Raw genomic sequence first — 16,809 nt, 5'->3', positions numbered from 1 at the left:
ACGAATTGAGTGCTGACAATTTTGGCTCTTTTCACTCTTAAAGGGTCAATCCTTTGAGCCAATGATTTCATGAAATTTTGGCTATAGTAAAAATATGAAATGTGGCTTATATTTGGCTACACACACACAAACAAAAAAAACCCAATTACTGTTAATAATATTGCATACTTTGCCTGGTTTTAAAAAAAATGCCGTTTGAGTCGACTCTTAAGGGTGAGCCGAGCTAAATATGACTCGCTAAAAACTGAAAATAAACGCCATGCGAAATAATGTTATTTTGTTTATTACAAGGTAGATTAAGATATCATGAAGCAATTTCGGCAATAGTTAGGTAAAATTTCAACAACAAAAAAAAAGAAAATAAGAGAGAGAAAAAAAGAAAAAAAGGCAATGAACCGTTTTGTATCCGAAGGAGTCGACTCCTGAGCCTGATCTGATAATTTGGACGTACTGAATAGAACCGTACTCGCGCATGCGTGTTGTTACGCGGGGTGTGATGCGCATGCGCAGTGCAGACTACAGGACGCAGCTTGGGTGGGAAGTGACAGCAGGGTAATCAGACGAAATTAAAACGTTTTCTGTTTTAATTAACCCAGTATCATTAGACGAAATCTGAGCACTCGAATACTTTCTCTACCTCAGGAGTAAGTTACCTCCAAAAATATCCGCCAAACTTTACCAGTTAGAATAGTTAGCGTTTATGGTTTTGTTAGAGATTTCACACCCTTTTTCAAAGCGTTTCTTTTGAATAGAATATAATAGAATATGTGATGAATCAGATCAGATGAAACGATGAAGTGAATCGCATTAAAAGCTAAAAATCGACGCATTTAAACATTAATATCTGGGAAGACAGACCTAACATTAGCACTGGGACTAAATATTTCTAACACAGCGCGGTTGTATTCTAGCTTCTGATTGGTCAGAAGATGTTGATTAATTTTCTATATCGGCAGCTCTGAAGGTAGTACCGGCTGTAAACCGAATCACAGCCTTATATTAATGCGCTCATTCAACAGCTCATATATGCTGCACGGTATGGTAACAAATGGATAGAAATGGATGTTGTGTGTGTTTATTATTATTTTCTTTAAATAAAGAAAATGCGAATGTTGTTCAGGGTGTTTTTCCTTCACACGTATCTATCCTGAAATTGTTCTTGTATGCAGTCTTGTTACCGGTTACTGCTGTGTCATCTTGTGCTGGTATAAAGGGGGAGGGGGGATGCACTCTACAAAAAAAAAATATGTGTTTTAATTCACTGTTGCTGCCTTTCATTTTTATTTATTTATTTGCTTGTATTTTTGCAGATATTTACATCGAATGTGATTTTGATGGTGTAAACCCTCATCATATTTAGGATCCATGTCTTTTTTGGTAAGTTTACACTCCATTTAAACAGTCTGTACAGGATTTCAGTGGATTTATTTATTTATTTTGTGATTGTTGCGGCCAAAAATGCCTGATTTTGCTGCGACTTTTTGTGCTTTTTTTCTTTTCTTTCTTGAATTGGTGAAATTGCAATTCCATGAAATTCTTTCACGGTGATGTTTGTTGGTAAATGAGACCTTTTAGCCGTACTCGTGTTCGATTTGCGTGAATCAAAGAGGGCTTCGACTCAGTGTGCGTCTTGATCGCGTCACGTGACGCGTCTCGGCCCAAATCTGCGGAAAATCTGCGGTAATTTTGAAAAATTGCAAGCTCCTCTGCATATTGTGGAGTTTCCTCGATTTTGCATTAATTTCTGCGATCGCAGTATCCTGGATGGACTGTTTAACATATTATTACTCAACATACCATGTTCGTATCAGCACCGATGTGACAAATACATGATTACGATTCGGTTTCCCAAAAGCTTCATAAGGTTAATCTAATAGCAAGATTTGTTCAGTGTGATGTTCGCTCCACTGTTTATCACTCACCCTTGTGCTGCGATGTTTATGAGAAACTCGGTCCTGTTGTCCGAGTGTTAAAATGGCTAAATGTGTTTGTGTTTTAGCGTTGGGTGTCGGAGAAACTGAGTGTGGAGAGTCTGAGGGATTTGGACTTATTCGGTGGTGAGTACTTTACCGAACACTGTGCTCTTGCTGTGCTTATGTCATGGCCACATTGGCAACCCTGGACCAGGCTGTAGTGTCTTTAAGCCGGCTTTACTCTGTATGACTTTTAGGAGACGCAGACAAAGTGAAAAGGTCACCGACGGATGATCTACATCTTGTGACACTCGTTTAAAAGCCACCAAAACTCAAAATAGCTAGGAGCACAGTATTAGCGATGGTGAATCGTAAACAAAACATGCAGACGGATAAAATCCTATTGTGTTTATGCAAGCCTGCATGAGAGCTTTATGCACTGATGACGTAAGCAGAACGTAGCGAGTTCCTTTCGTCGCAAAAAAAGTCTGTCGTTAGAGGATCTTCATCGTGACCAGAAATAAAATCGTGCAGCGTAAAACCGGCTTTAGTCGTGCTGAATGTGAAGGGGAGTTTGTCTCACGCTATACTCTCTGTAAATCTTTAAAGGACTTCATCTGAGTGATGGAAATCATATTTAAAGAATTCAAGGTCTTTCCTAACCATGGAATCATCTATATGTCGAAGAATGAGCATAACCGAACAAAAATCCCCATCATAGTCAACAAACGATCCAAATAGCCGGTTTTCAGCCTTCTGCTAAGCATTCTGCTAAAACAAGCCAAAATCTTTTATTTACTATAATTTACAGCGTACGTGTGTGTGTGTGTGTGTGTGAGAGAGAGAGTTTTGTGGTTGTATATTTTATATTGTCTTCTATAGCATCGTGTTTGGGAGATTATGTTATTAGATTTCTCCCATGATGCACCAGTTATTTTAGTTTTTATGTGAATCAGTGTGAATATATATTTTTAATATTGCGTCATTTTAGGTTCAAGTCCCAGGGAACCTGCATCTGTGGCTGCTTTCTTATTAGTTTAATGTTGGTCAATAATTAGTGAATGCTGTCAGTGTAAAGCGTACGGTTTTCATTTTGGATAAAGTAAGTGTCAAGCTTGCACTACGCGATTTTGATGTGATTTAGACCCAATTTTAAGAATCAAGGCTAAAATCCAAATAAATCCATTTGTTCAGTCGGTAAATGCAAGCTGTCGGCGGTCATGAAGGATGTCTGATGTCAGTAAATTTAATCTGACTCTTGAGTGTTTGCTCATTTGAATATTAGGCCATGCCCACTTGCTTGTTTTGAGCACTTTAATCAGATTTCGGTCTTGTTTTTCATTCAAATCTCTCACCAAAATCTGTGTGGTGCAGGGCATAGTACTGCAGTACTGCCACAGTGCAGATCATTTATTCCGGATTCTTCCTATGAGCGTTGAAATTTCGATTCGCGCCCACTTTATCTAGAGGCATTGCTACCATCACACGTAAGTCAGGATTTTTTTTTTGCTTTACCGAAAAACCATGCGTTTAAATTTTCGGATTTTGAGAATATTTAATATTTTACAGCGTGTTCCCTGGGACTTTATGTGCAAAACTATTTGGCTGCAATATTGTATACTGCATAAAAGTCTAGATGAAATCAGCAGCAAGTGGAAGCTGGTTTTTAAAATTTATATATATATTTATATGTATATTTTTTGCTTTTTGTGGCTCTCATTTTTTGTCACTTTGATCTACTCTGAGTTGTTCCTTGCTGCTCTGCTCGTATTTGTTTGCATTTGGCTGCTGCCGCTTGTTCCTGTGACATAAACATGTATTTCAATGTTAAGTCCTTCTAAAAGAAGAGCATACACTCATAAGTGGTGGTCAATATGTAGTTCAGGTAAGATTAAATTTCGTTTCACACATTAATACATTGTGTTTCATCCATTGTGTATCAAAGGCAGGTAGGTCTGTGTCTCTATAGCAGCCAGATAAATTATATTATTTCTATCAGTTTTCATGTTCTATACTCCTCTGATAATGTATGCTGACACTAGAAGATAAAATGATGACAAAACTCCACAACTACCGTTATGTACTCTGATACAGGGTGCGCATTGCAAGCCTTCAGACCTAGAAGGAGATGAATGGAATTTGGATGGGCAAGGGTAGGCTTGATGGGTGGGGTTGAGGAGTGGGTTGAGGAGTGGGTTGATGGTGGGCTTGAGGGGTGGGAAAGGGTGGGTCTTGATGAGTGGGCAAAAGTAGACTCAGTGGATAGGTTGAGGGTAGGGAAAATTGGGCTCGGTGAGTGGGCAAGGTTTATCTGGATGGGTAGGTTAAGAGTAGCCAGGGTGGGCTTGGTGGGTGGATAGGTGCGGGGGTGGACATGGGTGGGCAAGGTTGCTGGCTGGGTTGAGGGTTGGCAAGGGTGGGCTTAATGGGTGAGTTGCTGGTGGGGTTGAGGCTGGGCCAGCATGGTCTTGATTGGTCGACAGTAGTGGGCTCGCTGGGTGGGTTGAGTGTGGGCCACGGTGGGCTGGATGGGGAAGTTAAAGGTGGGCAAGAGTGAACTCAGCAGATCAGTTAAGGGTGGGCAAGGGTGTGCTAGGCAGGTGGGTTGAGGGTGGTCTTGATTGGTTGACGGTAGTGGGTGGGCAAGGGTGTGATAGGCAGGTGGCTTGAGGGTGGACAAGGGTGGGCTGGATGGGTGGGCTGAAGGTGGGAAGGGTCTTGATGGGCTGTTAAATATGTACTTGGCTTAACATAATGTCGGGAAAAAAAGTACTATGTTAAGGGTTTTACTAGAGTACCAGACATGTTACCAGAGAGGATGCAGAAGTCTTCTGCCAAAAGTCACATGACCAGATGCCATTTGGTTGGAGTTTGCAGATTTTTTTTTGTTGTTGTTGTAATTTACGAGTGTTTCAGATTCACTATTTGCGGTACACACTTTGCAAACAGTGAATTCCAGCTACAGTTTGTGTTTGAGTTTTGTCATCAGGAATCTTCTGTAAATGAAATCGTTTACAGCTCAACTATGTGCAGCCATGCAGCAGAAATGAATGCAGTGAATGGTTGAATGAAGTGTTTTGTTGGCATGGCAGAAGCTCCATCGATGCGTAATGTCACACTATCAGACCCTCATTAAATCCAGGTTGTTTGTGTGTCTGTGTGTCTTTTGCGTCATTTGCGTGGTGTCTCTACCCAGAGCAAGCTCAGGCAAGCCCACTCAGGAAAGTAAGTGCGGGAACTCTGTTTGCTTTCGCAGCCGTCCCATCAGCCCGTGTGTGTGTGTAGGGTGTGAGCATGCGTGACTGAGCGTGTTTGTGCGGACATGGGGTTTTAATAGATGTGGTATTGTGTAAGCGTGTGTGTGTGTGTGTGTGTGTGTGTGTGGTTCCATCCCCTGTGCCTGAGTGCATGCACTCATTGTGCTGCTGTTTGGCTTCATGCATTGACACTCTTTACTAAGATCGATGGATCTCACATAGGCAAGAACATCAATCTTGGGAGGATTTTTGTTAGAATGTGCACAATGGAATAAAGTGTTGTTTAACAATTCAGCCTTTTGGCACTGCCACATTTTCTTTTCAATCTCCAACACTGGACTCGGTGTTGTCTTGGTCAGGGTGGGTTACGACATTCCTGAGGAACTCGGGAGATTAAAAAAATAAATAAGTAGAGAGAAAGTACACACAATTAATGCTTGATTAAAACTTCTTGCAGGATGCAGTCCAAGCAGAGATAAAGATTCAGTGCTAGTAACCAGAAGCCTTTCTGTTCAAACCCCAGGACTGCCAAAGAGGCCTTAATGCTCAAGAATGCATTCTGTTGTTAGATTTGATTTTGCCAATGTAAGGCGGCATGGTGGCTTAGTGGTTAGTACATTTGCATCGCACCTTCGGGGTTGGGGGTTCGATTCCCGCCTCCGTCCTGTGCGCGTGGAGTTTGAATAGGGGTTCCCTCATTGTACTTTGGTTTCCTCCCCCAGTCCAAAGACATGCGTTTTAGGCTGATTGGCAGCTCTAAATTGTCCGTAGTGTGTGAATGGGTGTGTGAGTGCCACCCCATCCAGGGTGTCCCTCCCCATGTGTTCCGAGTCCCCTGGGATAGTCTCCGTCGTTTCCTCACCAGACTTTTTTTCTCTCTCTATTAAGACGAAAAACATAGCTTGTCATGTTCCTGAGAACCCGGAAAGCTCGAACTCCTCTTTCCAGCGTCTGAAAACGTACAGTTATTGTAACAAAGTGCTGAGACTGGAAATTAAATGTTGAATAAATGTTAAATTAATTTCCCCACAGAGAAAACGTCACCGTAAGGTTTTTAAATCCGTTCATGTGGAGCGTCCACCATACAGCTTCCTGTGTAAGTTGTTACGCGTTAGAACAACTGCATTAAAATAATCCCGGTATGCGCCTTACAGCCGCTGATATAAACAATTACTCACCACCTTCTGACCAATCGGAATTGAGAATTCAGCAGCACCGTGGTATGTTTTAAATGAATATAACTGCTGCAGAACTGCTTTTGTTGACAGTTCCGAGTGAGTAAAATATTGTATGCAGTGTACATATATTTCGTGTATGTTAAAACAACGAATATAGTGTTTACAGGTCAATAGTTTAGTAGTTGATTTAATCAGTAACGAAGCTGTAGCGTTTAGTTAGTTTAACATTTTGCGGAGATTCCACAGCGTTAAATCTATGCTATTAACTGTGTCATTAAGTGCAACTGTAAATGGAAAAAGTATGTAATCGTTGGCAAATCGCCATAGAAAACCAGGTCATGCTGTTATAGGAAAATGATCAACTTCAGGATAGTACCAGTAATAACTCTTATTACATTGGGTCTGTGGTAGTCCTTGGACTTGAACCAGCAATCCTCCGGTCACTAATGCAGCGCCTTAAACACTACCTCTGTTTGAAATAGAGAGACTCTGTATGATTGGGAAGAACCTTTCACATTTGGACATCAGTGTTGTGCCTGTTTTTTCGTTAACGCTTCAGCGATCGTGTCTGTTTTGTGGGCTGTACTGGTCTTCAAGCCAAAGTTATTGACTCACTCATCAGTGTGTTTGATATTTTAGTTGTTTGTGTGTGTGTGTGTGTGTGTGTGCTATTAATCTCCTGATGCTGGGAGATGTAGAGGAAATGATGGCTTCAGCATGTGAAGTAAGATGGCGTTTCATGTGTTCGACTTGACAACACATGACCGAACCCCATTCTCCAGCCTGGCCTTGCTGTGCTGGTGGCTTCAGAAACCCTGCAATGTATTAACTAAAGGTCTCCGGCAACTTTTATGAATTCTTGCTGTCTGTTAACAGTTTACCATTTGTCATGGAAAGACGTCGGATCAGTTTGCGTATGAAGTGGTGCACTGTGGGGGAACACACTGCACCTGATAGCCTAGCCTTTTATTTTAAATCAAAATTGATTTAGCCCGTTAAATTACTTCTGAGAATAGCTAGCTAATAGTGTTGGGTCCGAGTCGAGACCAAGTCCTTAGCCAACCGAATCCAAGTCCAAACGGGGCCGAGTCGGACTCAAGTGCGAGTCCTTAATGGCCGAGTCCGAGTCAAGTCCGGCCTTTTGTCTCTTGTCGTTTGATGAACATTAATGACACAGACAGCAGCAGGTTTATTCGACCGCTGTGACTTTAAGACCTAATGCACAGATCCAATATACTGTGTCGACACACCTCTGATTTCTTTCCCAACTGTTTACGTATTCACTTAAGACATAACCGACTGTGTTTGCATGAATACTCGACCAGACCTGCATTTCGACTTGATGCGTGCGTATTTATTTGACCGTCCAAGCGTAATAAGCTGCTAAAGAGAACTCAATTCGGTACTCGCACGATGAGGCGGCTTTCTGTGCGCGCGTTTCAAGTGCGTGCGTACAAAAAGCCCCCTGGTCAGTCAGGGAGACATGAATTAATTTCTTGTTTATTTATTTTTTTTAATCTTTCTTTTCGTGTTACACATGACGTGGACTCGACTGTACTCGGAAACATCTCCAAGTCCAAAATGTCAGAGTCCGTGTCGAGTCCGAGTCCGTTCATAATTGGACTCGAGTCCAATTCGAGTACCCCAATTCTACTAACTAAGGTTACTAACATATAAAGTTAGCTCTGACTTCATCAGCACTGTGGTGTAATGGAAATTAACCTCTGGACCAGTAGCATCGATTGAACAATTGGTTGTAAAAATCTCTATTTTGTTTTAATGGGAATTCTCCACTAAAAATGCTTCCTAAACTTAAACTTTGCCTCTATTACTGTATGCGTATATAGCAGTATAAAGCCTTTATTTCCATGCTAGAATACCAACCTGTTACTTTGATGGAGCTATGAGAGTCTCAATAACAGAATTTTCTAGCGTGCTGCTAACTAGCCTAGATAGCTAGCCGACAAGACTCTTCGTGATGGCCTTAAAGACGACCTGAAATGAAAACTGATCTTTATTACACTGTTTGCTCATGTTTCATCTACATGAATCAATCAACAAATACTAATTTCTTCACTGTCAGTAATCTTCCACATAAGTACGGCACATCGATTGCCTCTAATCAGCCTCTGATTCTTTGACATGGGTGTGTACTCTGAGGAAAATGTTTCATCTCCCCTCCCCCACGCTGAACTAGTCACATTCGGCTCTTCTAGCATGGGTGCTGTGGCAGTGTGTGAAGTGAGCGGTCCTCAAGTTTGACTAGATCTCATACCATGTTTTGTTTTCCTGACGGATAAAAACCCAAAAATCCCTTCTTGTATGATTCCCACCAAGTCTTTTAATGTTAGCTACTTGAACTAACTAGCTAACTAAATGTGTTCCAGTTTGTTTAAATACTTATGTTTGCTGTTTTGTAACTGAGGGAATCTTAAAAGATTCGAGAAATGTCTACCCCTATGTCTGCGTGCGAGCCGGTTGACATATTGCGGGGTTTTTTTTGTGTGCTGTGATCATGTCAGTGACGCCAATCTTTCATTTTGCCTGTTTGTTTCCTGGTGCATTTGTGATTATATGCATTCTAGCATTAACACAGTCCGTGATCACATTCGTGTGCGTGTGTGTATGTATGTATGTATATATGTATATACAACCGAGGTTGTCCCAAAGCAGCTTTACAGAAATATATCTAAATTCAGGATATAGATTTCATACGTATGAATTTATCCCTAATGAGCAAGACAGAGGTGACGGTGGCAAGGAAAAACTCCCTGAGACGATTTGAGCAAGAAATCTCGAGAGGAACCAGACTCATAAGGGAACCCATCCTCATCTGGATGATACCGGATAGTGTGATTTTTTTTTTTTTTTTAAATAAATATGAACCCACAACATTATGGTAATTAATACACAGTAATACCCACTGAGCTGCTGTTGGGCGTGCTACTACAAGACATTAAAGATTCCCTGGATGACTGAAAACCTTCACAGAACCTCTTTCAAAAATGTGTTTGCGTGTGTCTAACATTCCCCGTGTCCTGTTCCAGGCCCATGAGGACAGTCGTGAGTCTTTGAGCTCCCTCCCACACCGGGACACAATGGGAACCTTCTTACCTGACAGCAGTGTCTACGAGCTCCTCACCGTCATCGGTCAGACGCTTCACCTCTCTTATTTATACCTACACTGTTATAATTAACTTTATTTACACCACTTTTCACTTCAAATAAAATCGCAAGGTTGTTTACCGTGAATGGCAATGGAATCGGTAGTAAAAAAAAATATATATTAGTTTTTCCGTAATTTCTGCACAGCTTCATAATATCCTGTGCTGTTGAAAATTTCCTGAAGCCAGCCTGAACTTTATAAAATGTGGTTCAGAGTGCTTGAATTGTCACTGCAGGAGTTTGGAGGCTTTTTTTTTTTTTTTTTTTTACTTTAAAGATCTTGCATCACAGAATATAAGAGCCAATCAGGTTTTACTATGCAAATGTAGCTGTTCCTAGGTTGATGCTTCAGTGTTTGAAGGGACTTCAGAATCCCTGGAAATGTTAAAAGCCATACATTCTCAGATATTATTGATATATTTCTCTCTGGTGTGTGTGTGTGTGTGTGTGTAGGGCACGGTCTGGAAGACCTGATGACCGTGAACTTGGCCCGATACAAACCCACCGGAGAACGCGTCACCATCCGAAGAATTGATATGGAGTCTTGCACCAATGACATGGTCAAATACCTGCAGGTCTGTAGTGCCACTGTTTACATTTCCCTTTTACGTAAGGAATAAAACACGTCAGGGCATGCTGTTACAGAAAAATAATCGACGACGGGGTATCAACAACGCAAAACGTACAAAAAGTTACCGTAACCACCCAGAAGTTGATTATTTTTTCCAATAACAGCAAGTGTCTTATTCTTCTTGCACTACATTCATTTTCCAACAGCTACAAATTTTATTAATAAAAGAGCGACACGTCCTACTTTTTATTTGTTTACAGTTGCATGTAATCTTGTATCATGTCCAGGAGACAAGATGGCTGGTGTTATCACTTACAGTGTAGAAGTTCTAACAGCTGTCCCTTCAGCAGCTTCTCCTTTCTCTTTCGTTCGACGTTAACGAGACGAAAGAACGGAGCTTGTCGTGTTGCCGAGAAAACCTCGGAACGTTAAACTCCTCTATCGTGAAGACTTTCCCTCTGTTGCAAAACGTCACGTTTTAACAGAGTTTTGTTCTGTCAGGAAGAAATCCATGTCTCAAAGTTGTTCCACCATCCAAGCATCCTCCCATACAAGAGCATCTTCATCTCGGAGAACGAGTTATGGGTGATCACACCATTCATGGCCTACGGTGAGCGAAGAGGGACATGCTGACAGTTCAGTGTCGTAAATGTATTGTGTGTTTGTTTTTTGTTTTTAAAGAGCTATTAGAGTGTGTGTGTGTGTGTGTGTGTGTGTGTGTGTGTGTGTTTTTCCTTAGGCTCAGCACGAGATTTGATCAGCACTCACTTCACACACGGTTTAAATGAGCTGACCATCGCGTACATTCTGCTTGGAGTTCTGCGGGCGCTGGAGTACATTCATCACAACGGCTATGTGCACCGGTGAGGAATACTCACACACACACATATGTGGGACTTACTATCCTTGTGAGGAGCTTCCATTGACATAATGATTACTGTAGCTAACTAGGGAAACCTCTTGGCTTCTTTTAGTTTTGTTTTTACAGTAAAAGCTTAAAAAAGAAAAAGGTTTTCCTTTAAAATGAATGAATTTAAAAATCGTGTTCTTCTCTCCATTTGACTTTTCACCGTTAAGATCGTTTTAACCGTACATTGCTTTCAAGAAACCGGGCTCTGATTCGATCCCAGTGCAGCGTTTAATGACAGTATGGGTGTCGTACTTTGAATTCAGACCGTGTGTGTGTGTGACTGATGTGTAGGAGTGTGAAGGCGAGCCATATCCTGATCTCAGCGGATGGACAGGTGTACCTGTCGGGTCTGAGGAGCATCTTCAGTCTGATCCGACACGGGCAGAGAGCACGCGTGGTGCACGACTTCCCCCAGTACAGTGTTAAAGTGCTGCCCTGGCTCAGCCCTGAGGTGCTACAGCAGGTAGAATCAGCACGCACACACACACACACACGCACGTATGTGTGTGTGTGTGTGTGTATATGTTTATATGTAATATAATATAATATATACACACACAACATTCCCCAAAAGTAATGGGGCAGATACCACAACAGCAAGTCACTACAGTGTTACACTGATCATTCTTCCTGTATGTGTACTCTTAACATAGTGTGTGTGTGTGTGTGTGTGTGTGTGTGTGTGTGTGTTTTAACAGGATCTTCAAGGATACGATTTCCGCTCCGACATCTACAGTTTGGGAATTACGGCTTGTGAGCTGGCCAATGGCCATGTGCCATTTAAAGACATGCCTGCTACACAGGTAAGCTTAACACACGCGCACTCCTATGCACATAGCGGCTTAGTGTACTTTCTTTCGGCTTGATTTTTCCTCCGCTGTCGTCATCATGTATTTGCTTTATGTATTTTCCTTTGTATATTTAAATCATTCCGGTTTATGTAAACGTGTGTATTCAAATTACATTTAAAAAAAAAAAAGAAATAGAATGATTTTTACAGCAACCGTTTAAGATGTAAAATGTTCAAAAAAGGAATAACACTCTGACGTGTTATTGATGTGATGCAATACACAGCAGATTAATATTATTATTATTATTATTTTTCATTATGTTCAGTGACTGTGGGAAGCGTTTGCACTGAATCGGGATGCTCTTTCCATCATTCAGTCCGACTCATGAACGCCTTTTTTTCTTTTTCTTTTTCGTCCCTGTCTTTTCTCAGATGCTGTTGGAGAAGCTAAACGGTACAATCCCGTGTCTGTTGGACAGCTCCACCATCCCGGCGGAGGAGCTCGGTATGAAGTCTTCTCGCTCGGGGGCGGACTCTGGGATCTGCGAGGGCCCCGGGGCCGGCGGGGCGCGCCCCACCAACGGAGAGCCGAACCCCTACAGCAGGACGTTCAGCCACCACTTCCACAACTTCGTCGAGCTCTGCCTACAGAGGGACCCCGAGAAGAGGTGAAGGTCACGGTCTGGGTGCTGGAGACGTCAAGTCACGCCTCATAATCTATACATTATAATCTATAGTGTAGCATAGAATTCTGTTAAATTGCTTCTTCACTGTCACAACATCTCATACATGAGATCAGGAATGCTGGGTGTATTTCAGTTCCTGGATAGCTTTTAAATCTATTTCTGGTCTGTGTGTCATTTAGGCATAATGATTTCCTTTATAGCCGAGGTAAATGTCTAGCTTACATAGATTCATGACGGAATGACGATGACGGTTACCTTTTAATGCTTAAAATTAATGTTTGGTTCATGGCTGTATATAAGACTCTCAGTCTTGTGTCAGGTGACTCCCAGATATGAACAGATGAGACCTTTGGTTTGAACGTGACGTAGGGAGAATACGCATGCTTCTGTCTGTTCGTCTTTAAACGCTCTGTCTTTCATCTGTGGTTTTGAAAATCCTTTCCGTTACGTCTCCGGTCCTGTAGCTAATCTCTGGTCCAATGAGGTTCCTAGAGCTAAATAGTTTACATAAGTACATGTGATCGGAGGAACTGCAACAGAGACATCTGACATCTGATACAGTTGTTGCGTTGGTTCATGTTTAGAAACTTAAGAGTCACTGAACTACAGCCTGTTTTTTTAAATACGTTTATAGGCTCTGCTACAGTGTTCATTTATGTTTATTCAGTTCGGTCTGTTGAAATACTTCGCTGGGTCTGCATCCGGGCTGCGCTTTACTACTTAACAACGCCTGGACTATAGCCTAATGCAAATAGGAACAACATGTTGAGGAAGTAGAGACTCAAGCTGAAGCGGTTCAGAGGTTTCCTAGAGCCAGTAGTTTGAGTTGTTGCTTCGGTACGTCACACAGCGGACTGTGTAACTCGCAAGCGACGGTGCAGTCCCACAACGAACAAATTCCGCACTGAATTTGTGTCAACTTGCAAGTCGTGAGTAACGCACTGAGGATGCGAGTTACAGTCCCCCTCTGAAAGTATTGGAACGGCAAGGCCAATTCTTTTGTTTTTGCTAAACATTGAATACATTTGGGTTTGAGATCCTCAAATGAATATGAGATTGTGGGGGGGGGGGGGTCGTTTCTGTATGAAATGTTGCTCAACTGGGTTAAGGTCTGGTGATTGACTTGGCCAGTCTAAAATGTTCCACTCTTTACCCCTTTACCAACCTCCTTTGTTGAGTTGATGGTGTGTTCTGGATCGTTGTCTTGCTCCATGATAGAGTTCCTCCCGATTAATTTGGATGCATTTCTCTGTAAATTGGAAGACATTTTGTTCCTGTAAACTTCTGAAATCATTCTGACGCTCCCATCATGAGTTAGATCATCAACAAAGATTAGCAAGCCTGTTCCAGAAGCAGCTATGCAAGCCCAAGCCATGACACTACCTCCACCATGCTTGAGTGATCAGCTGTGTTTTGGAATCATGAGCAGATCCTGTGTTTCTCCACACTTTGGCCTTTCCATCACTTTGGAAGAGGTTAGTCTTGGTTCCAGAACTTTTGTGATTCATCTCTGAATTCTCCCGTCTGGCTTTCCGATTCTCACTGCTGATGAGTGGTTTGCGTCTTGGGGTATGGCCTCTATATTTCTGCACTTTGAAGGTTGGATTCTTCACCCCTGCCTTGTGGAGGTTGTTGGTGATGTTACTGACTGTTGTTTTGGGGTTTTACTTCACAGTTTCACAATGTTACTGTCATCAACTGTTGTTTTCCTTGGCCGACCTGTTCCGTGTCTGGTTGCTAGTACACCAGTGCGTTCTTTCTTTTTCAGGACATTCCAAAGTGTTGTATTGGCTACGCCCAATGGTTGTGCAAAGGCTCTGATAGATTTTCCCTCTTTTTTTTCCTCAGATTCAAAATGGCTTGCTTTTCTCCCATAGACAGCTTTCTGGTCTTCATGTTGGTTTATCCTTTTTTAACAACAAATGCAGTCTTCACAGGTGAAACCCAGTGCTCAAACCAAGAGTAGACATTCAGAACTATTAATTCTTTAAACATTCAATATAACAGGGCACACCTGGGCAGCAAGAAATGCCTATCAATTACAAGTTCCAATATTTTTGATCACTTGGGGGGGGGGGGGGGGGGGAGGGTGGATTCAAACAAAAGGTGCCAAGTTGTTTGACACATCTAGATGTAAATACGAGGAAATGAAAGCTGAAATTCCGATCTGTCGTCCTGTTCGTTTTTTTAATGTCATCAATGTATAGCAAAAACAAAAAAAAGAATGGGCTTGGCCGTTCCAATACTTTTGGAGGGGAGTGTATTTTCTCTGCTTGCTAATACGAACATAGATTTAGCTTTAGATAACATGATTTATTTATTTTTTCCTACACCCACAGACCCTACGCTAGCGCTCTGATTGGTCACTCCTTCTTCAAGCAGGTGAGTAACAAACCCATGTGGAGACTCGTACGTGGAAGGTTCTAGAAACACGTTACACCTGCGCGTTCATCTCTTTTTATTTCAGCGTTTCACCATTTTCTTTTCAGATAAAGCGGCGTCCGTGCGATGCTCTGCCCGAACTGCTGCGTCCCGTCTCGCCTCTCGGCAGCTTCGAGTGCGTGCGGCCTCAGGATCCGCCCTCGGCGCTCGCCAGCCTGGAGTCCGGCCTCAGCCATCTGGACGTAGACGACTGGGACTTTTGACGAGAATCGAACGGATAAGGAGATGAAGCTTGTGGATATTTGGAGATGTAGATAAAAAGATGACTTGTTCCTGACACGTTTGGGTTGTAATGGAGGGATTAGTGGTGCGGACATCTGATGTAGGGCTGGCCGATAAAACAGTATGATATCGGTATCACGATTAATTAAGAACAGTATTATAACCGCATTTTTACTCAGTAACTGGACATTAAAATCAAAAATTTGTGTTTCATTTTTACTACATCCATCATAATTAGCGTTACGTTTTTGTTTTTTTTCATGTATTTTCGCGTCACGCCCGATTTTTCTAGCCTTTTCGCCAAACACCTGAGCAAAACCAAATATTGTGACGTCATATCAAGTCTTCAGCTATCGTGATATGATATTTTTTGTCTCATATCGCCCACCCCTACTAGGATGTGACGGTTCGTTAATGAGGGTTTAAGAGTTCCAGATCTCCTGTAATTTTTTTTTTGTTTTTTTTTCCCCCGAAGTGTACGTATATATTTGTGTATATAACAGAAACGGGTTGAAGGAGGACTGTTTTACTTTTTTATCTCTCACAGAGAGGTGCAAAGCCAGCAGCCGCCGCAGCCTTGTCCGAACGAAGACGCACGAGTCTGAAAACACACACACACACACACACACACACACTTTCACAAAGGCAGGTGCTTAGTTTTGTGCACTCTTACATTACTGAGCATTGTTACACGTTTTTGTAGCATAATAATCCGAGCATAAATGAGACGCTGTGAATGTGTAATAGCTTAGTGCTGCTTGCTTGAGGGCTGAGACTGGTTTACGTGGATGAAATGAAGCTGCATGGCCTAGCGTGCCATCACGTTTATCTCAGAATGTGAATTTTACAGTGATATTTTTGAGAGTTATTGGAGATTCCTAAGTTTGTACTCAAACTACCAGCAGAACATTTAGAACGTACGTCGGGGGGGGGATGCAGAAACGTCAGCAGTTCTAAACTGATCCTAAAAGGTCAACGCAGGGGTTCGTGACACGTCGTTCCTCACGCGCATGAGTCGTTTTCAATTTCCCACGACCGTCAGCTACGGCGTCACGAATCTTATTCACGTTTCAGTTCAGTCAGCGCAAAGCTGTGACGTTGGAAACTTCAGCCGTGTGTATGTGGAGTTCTTCCAGATGTTATATAATGAGATGAAAACAATAAAGACTATTAAAAAAAAAAAAAACCTCACCGGTTTCCGCTTTCTGATTTCAATAAGTAATAAATGAAACACTCGGGGACGTGCTGTTGCAGGAAAATAATCAACCCTGGGCTCGACCTGAAGCAGACTTACTGTTACCACTCCACATGTGCCAGTGATTACAGTTCTTTATTAATTAAAGAACGACATGCTTTTAATGTGTTTATAGTTACATTTCATGTCCTTGAAACGAGTTACTTCATGTTATCACGTGCGTTATAGCAGCTATAAATGGGCATTCCCTCACCATCCTCTTTATATATATATATATATATATATATATAATGTCTGTATGTATATGTGTGTATATATATGTATGTATATATAAACACCAGCTCCTGTCACAGAGGAACTGCAAAGCACAAACCCCTTTTTGCTGAAGACTTTCTCATAACTGAAAATATTCATTACATTTATTGTACTTAGCGGACACCCTTACCTAGAGAGACTTTACAGAAGGGCTTGTGTAGTTTG

At 41.9% G+C, this 16,809-nt stretch overlaps 1 protein-coding gene across 3 annotated transcripts; it reads left to right on the top strand.

Moving 5' to 3' along the window:
• Positions 1 to 198: 198 nt before the first annotated feature.
• On the top strand, positions 199 to 16,571 carry strada (STE20 related adaptor alpha). 3 transcript variants are annotated; one of them, XM_053616907.1, is made up of 13 exons: positions 199 to 644; positions 1,311 to 1,377; positions 2,000 to 2,057; positions 5,110 to 5,138; positions 9,396 to 9,498; positions 9,967 to 10,088; positions 10,586 to 10,694; positions 10,824 to 10,947; positions 11,286 to 11,457; positions 11,693 to 11,797; positions 12,217 to 12,452; positions 14,810 to 14,852; positions 14,960 to 16,571. In XM_053616907.1, exons 2-13 carry the CDS (start codon positions 1,366 to 1,368, stop codon positions 15,113 to 15,115), a joined length of 1,269 nt encoding a protein of 422 aa, XP_053472882.1. In that variant the 5' UTR covers positions 199 to 644; positions 1,311 to 1,365; the 3' UTR covers positions 15,116 to 16,571. The 3 variants fall into 3 exon arrangements, with proteins under 3 accessions (XP_053472882.1, XP_053472878.1, XP_053472875.1); XM_053616903.1 differs by lacking the exon at positions 5,110 to 5,138 and having other exon boundaries at positions 199 to 552; XM_053616900.1 differs by lacking the exon at positions 5,110 to 5,138.
• The last annotated feature ends 238 nt before the right edge of the window (positions 16,572 to 16,809 follow it).

The sequence above is a fragment of the Ictalurus furcatus genome, chromosome 2, assembly GCF_023375685.1.
Source record: "Ictalurus furcatus strain D&B chromosome 2, Billie_1.0, whole genome shotgun sequence".
Taxonomy (NCBI): Eukaryota; Metazoa; Chordata; class Actinopteri; order Siluriformes; family Ictaluridae; genus Ictalurus; species Ictalurus furcatus.
This window is presented reverse-complemented; position numbering and strand designations above follow the sequence as displayed.